At 43.7% G+C, this 4,707-nt stretch overlaps 1 protein-coding gene across 1 annotated transcript; it reads right to left on the reverse strand.

Moving 5' to 3' along the window:
- Positions 1-545: 545 nt before the first annotated feature.
- LOC127308662 (uncharacterized) lies at positions 546-3,591 on the reverse strand. Its single transcript, XM_051339553.2, has 6 exons — positions 3,399-3,591; positions 2,260-2,378; positions 1,592-1,740; positions 1,293-1,443; positions 1,026-1,185; positions 546-945 (listed from the first exon to the last, which is right to left on the reverse strand). Exons 1-6 carry the CDS (start codon positions 3,409-3,411, stop codon positions 842-844), a joined length of 696 nt encoding a protein of 231 aa, XP_051195513.1. The 5' UTR covers positions 3,412-3,591; the 3' UTR covers positions 546-841.
- Positions 3,592-4,707: the final 1,116 nt, after the last annotated feature.

Raw genomic sequence — 4,707 nt, forward strand, 5'->3', positions numbered from 1 at the left:
CCAATCTCCGGCGGGGAGGACGTCAGATTGGCCCGGTCGCCGTCGGTGGACTCTCAACGATGCGGGGGGGGGGGGTGGAAGGGACTTTGAGAGGAGGTGGTGTTCAACCCAAGAGTGAAAACTAGCAAAACTGGTACTGTACTTGCTGACTGCCTCATTGTAGGTGAACTAATCAAATCCAGACTTGAGCAGTTAACTACTCAATACTCATCCAATAATCAATGGTTGCATCTCATCTTCATATCTCCTTTTCTACTTGTCACGATAAGTCGCTAACAAACACCGTACAATAGTAGTACTACTAATGGTCAAACCTCGACTTCACTTAGCATTATATCAGAGAGTATTGCTGAGAAAACGTGTTCCTTGCAGTTTTTCATGACGTGAGAAAATGACGAGTGAACTTTTCTTCTATCCTGGAATTTGGACACCCACAAATACAAAACCATATTATAATTACTATCCTGGTATTACAGGATACGACTTGAACATACCAGAACGAGATATGAAATTATCAAAGATTGAAATCACCAGACACACCAATATATCCCTTGTAACGACTCTCCAATATAACCAGAAACACGTTATAGTACAGTTGGCCAAAAAGAATAGATTCCAACCCACAGAACAAAAATAACACAAACACATCGAGAATAGGAAAACAACTTGCAGCTCGACACCGCAAACCATTTCCAATCGACAAAATCAACCTCAAATAGATCATGTTCCCATGCAGTTCCAAGTGTTCAGGTGCCTCTGAAGGGAATACAGACTGCCGCAAACTCTAATCTCTGCTTGCTTCGAGGTATTACATAGAAGAGGCTATTCCCCTCCCAGCGAATCACATGAAGTCAAACTCGTCCGGATCATCATAAGAAGATGCACCCGGTCCGGCAGCAAAGTCCTCCTCTCCCTTCTCTATATGAAGCTGCTTCTTTTTTGCTCCTGCGAGTTAAGTAACCATCAGCATCAAAAGCACACAACAAATAAGAGTATTCCCATTCTCATAGGTCGAAGAATCTCACCTCCTTTCTTTCTGCCTGCTGCAGCTTCTTTATCAGCCTTGATCTTTTCATTAGCAATCGCCGTGACGGAGGAAGATATTTCTTTCGCCTCCGCACCTTTCAAAGATGTCATGGAAAGTCTCATGACATTCTTAAGTAGACCCATGAAGTGAAAGCTTTTCTGTGTAGACGAACCGAAAGGAGGTCAGTTATTGGATGAAACAGAGTCTCTGTATAAACAAGGGGTCCCGATAAACAAACAGAAAGCCCTGTAAATGTTGAACAGACCTCATAGGGACGGATTTTGTTTGCGATAAGCTCCGCATATTCTGCGAAGTCGCTCTCAGACTTCGGGATGAAAGTCTCTAGTGACTTTTCACTGCTGTCCTTCTTTGCAAAAAGCTCTGCTGTTGACTTAAAATCAGCTTCTTCCACGAGCCTGTAACAAGTAAACCATCATGGTGAAGAAACTTAATGGTAGGCACAACAAAGCAGCAGTATGCGGCAGTCCCTCAAAAAAAAGCAGCAGTATGCGGCAGGGTTTTTTCATCACAAGAGGTCACAGCTACAGAGAAAAAATAGCATACCTTTGTTGGCGAAGCTTCTCTAAAGTAGGATCATCCAGAACATCATCTTCTACTACTTCAGCACTTGTTGATGGCTGCTTACCTTTTTTTACAGCACTTTTAGCACTAGGTTTTGGAGCAGGCTTTTCTACAGGTTGTGGTTTAGGTTTCTGCATTTCACGTATCAAAGCACCAGTGTTGAATAAGTGACAATTCAATATTAGTAGCAATGTAACAGAGGAAGAGCTTACTAGCATTTTAACAACCACTCTAAGCAAAGCATAAACATGGAAGTTTTGGTACATAATTAAAGCATCAGAACCAGTCATACACATAAGAGCATATGGTCATTGCTAAACATTTCACAGAACATAAACCTAATGAGGCAAAACTAATAGACCAGGCTAACACTCTACAGAACAAATGCAAAACTAAAGAAGATGGTCAGCTTTTTTATTTAGTTAGAGATTCCTGCAGAATTTACAGTGAGGCCAACTAAAATTCACAGCAACACTGAATAAAAAAGATAACTTGGGAAAAGTTTCCACCAACAATACAAAAATCATGGGTTGTGGAATTGGTATTGGAAAGTGTGTACAGGTCACATGTCCCGGCATATCTCAGATTGGATGTTATGTTGTGTTGGAAGGGGGTTATGTGCACTAAAAACGTGGGAAATCTTTCAGTACCTCCTCTTCCTCTTCCCAAGATTCTTTTACATCATCTTCTTCTACATCTTCATCGTCCCAGTTACTTTTCAGAGGCTGAGCTTTCACAACAGGCGCAACTGGCGTAAAATCTTCAGCATCTGCAATGTCATTCACATTTATTTTCAACATGTGAACAAGACAATGTCAGAGCAAACCAACATCACATTGGTAATTGGTTCAATACACACAAAAAAAAAAGTAAAGGCTTCCTACAACCTGACCAAATGTTGATGGTGTACTATAAAAAACTTCAATAACAGTATGCAAGCACCATCATATATCAATTTAACACCCCAGGATACATGTTTAAATAGGCATTCAGTGGGTTCCCTTAGCGCAGACTCACACCATCCACACTACTAACACGTTCAAAACAACACTGGCAACGTTCTGAAGCACGGTTAAGAACCGCAAAATGACGTCAGAATAACATGATCGTATCAACGCTTCTTCAAAGCAAGCATAGAAGCATAAGCAACTGCAACTGTCTAGTGTCTACAACAGCAAAACAAAATAGCACCAGATGCTCTACGAGTCTTCCATATAATCCACATACAAAAGCAGCGCTAAATATATCAGATGAAAGCACGGAATAGGTACATCGGGGTACTGAAACAGAAAGATGCAAAGGAGTAACTGAGTAAATACTATGTTATATTAGTGTATTTTAAAAGTGTCTAAAACATCTTATATTAGTGAACGGAGGGAGTACTATGTTATGCCAGGGTACAGAAAACACGAGGCACTTTGAGACTAGTCGATATATTCAGCAGAGCTACCAGATATATACAAATGAATACTAGAGTACAGAAATCTAAAACCCAGAATCCCAACAACCGTGTATCCCCAATTTCCTAACCGTGGTCGAATCCACGAGGGTCGTGACCCGATCTCGCGTACTGTCGCAGAGGTCAGAACTCGTAATTATCTTCGAAGGCAGTTCTAAGACTTGAACTAGTCGTGCCTGCGGAATTAACCGGCGCCCGAGATTCGGCGGACCAGGGTTACACCGCGACACGCGCTCGGCGGGGCATGATCTGGAACGAATCGCGGAGCGGTTCCGGCACAGATCGGAAGGCGAGGAAGAGGGGGAGGAGAAGGAGGAGGGAGGCGCTCACCCCAGTCCTCCATGGTGGCCGGAAGTCCTCGAGATCTGCACCTGGCTGGCTGGCTGCGTCGAGGAGCACGGGCGGACGGCGGCGACGGGGCTAGGGTTTCAGCGGCGGCGAGGCGGCGGCGGGAAGGTTCTGGAGGGTTGGGGAAAGGATTGACGGGTCCGTGTTGGCTGTGCCTAGCTGGCCGTGTTGCGGTGTGTAGGATATATCCGTGCGAGAAGAATCTGAAGCGGAACGGGTTCGGTCTGGGGTTTGGGGTCACAGTACGGCCCGTTTACTTGAAATTTATGATTACAAATACTACATGATTAACAAATTTAACAACGTAGGAACGCATCTATAAAAAAACATAGGAACGGAAAAAAAAACACATGATTAACATGCTATGTACTACAGTACCATAGTTTTCTACTGGATTTCAAAATACGGGATTTTGTAATAGGGGGAAGTAGAGAGATATTTGCTGGATTTATATGAGTTGTGTGGCCCATGGAGCCTACACACCCTCGAATCTTAAAGTCACTACTAAGGCAATTTAGTCTCGTATTGCTAGTTGAGAGAGAGTTTGAGGCAGCTTATAAGAGCAACTCTTATGCTCTCGCTAAGTGTATGTGAATAGGAGCTGTTCACGCACGCTCCTCATCCGTTGCCGCTTGCCACGTGTCTCACACGTCGCTTGAATTGAGTTCAAGTTAGATCAAAACCTTTTTTTATCAAATAATGAGCTTTTTTCTCCTGGCCCATGTAATATTTTAGAATTTGATTAAATCTCAAAACCTACTTGTACGTGTGGCAATCCATATGAGTTGCAGCTCATGCTGGTGGCAGCTCAAAGTGAGCGGCTGGAGGTGGAAGTGCAGAATTTAGTCTCACATGGAATGTTGGGACGAAAGTCAGACCATCTTATAATGATGGTTGTTTCACCACTTGGTAAGAGAGTGAGAAGAGGAATGGTACTCCTGCGCTCCTCTTTCTTTGCCGCGCGCGGTTTGCGGGATTGAGCCTCGAGCCTAGCTAGGAGAGAGGAAGAGATCCATGCAACTGATTATGGTCTTCATCATAGGTATCCAAATCGTACGGTGTTGTGTATCGTCGTCTTCGCCCGACCCATCTGACAAGGTATTAACTTGTCAATGCCTATGGATTGTAGGCTAGGCTTTAGTTGGAACTAGAGGGCAAGTAGATCTCGAAGGTTTCAGCCGAAAAGTACTCGACGATTATGAAAACTAGGGTTTGTAGACAATGATTCGATGATTTCTGCGTCCCTCGACTCCCCCTTATATAGGAGGCGGAGCCGAGGGATTCGTGCCGT

This window comes from Lolium perenne, chromosome 6 (genome assembly GCF_019359855.2).
Source record: "Lolium perenne isolate Kyuss_39 chromosome 6, Kyuss_2.0, whole genome shotgun sequence".
NCBI lineage: Eukaryota > Viridiplantae > Streptophyta > Magnoliopsida > Poales > Poaceae > Lolium > Lolium perenne.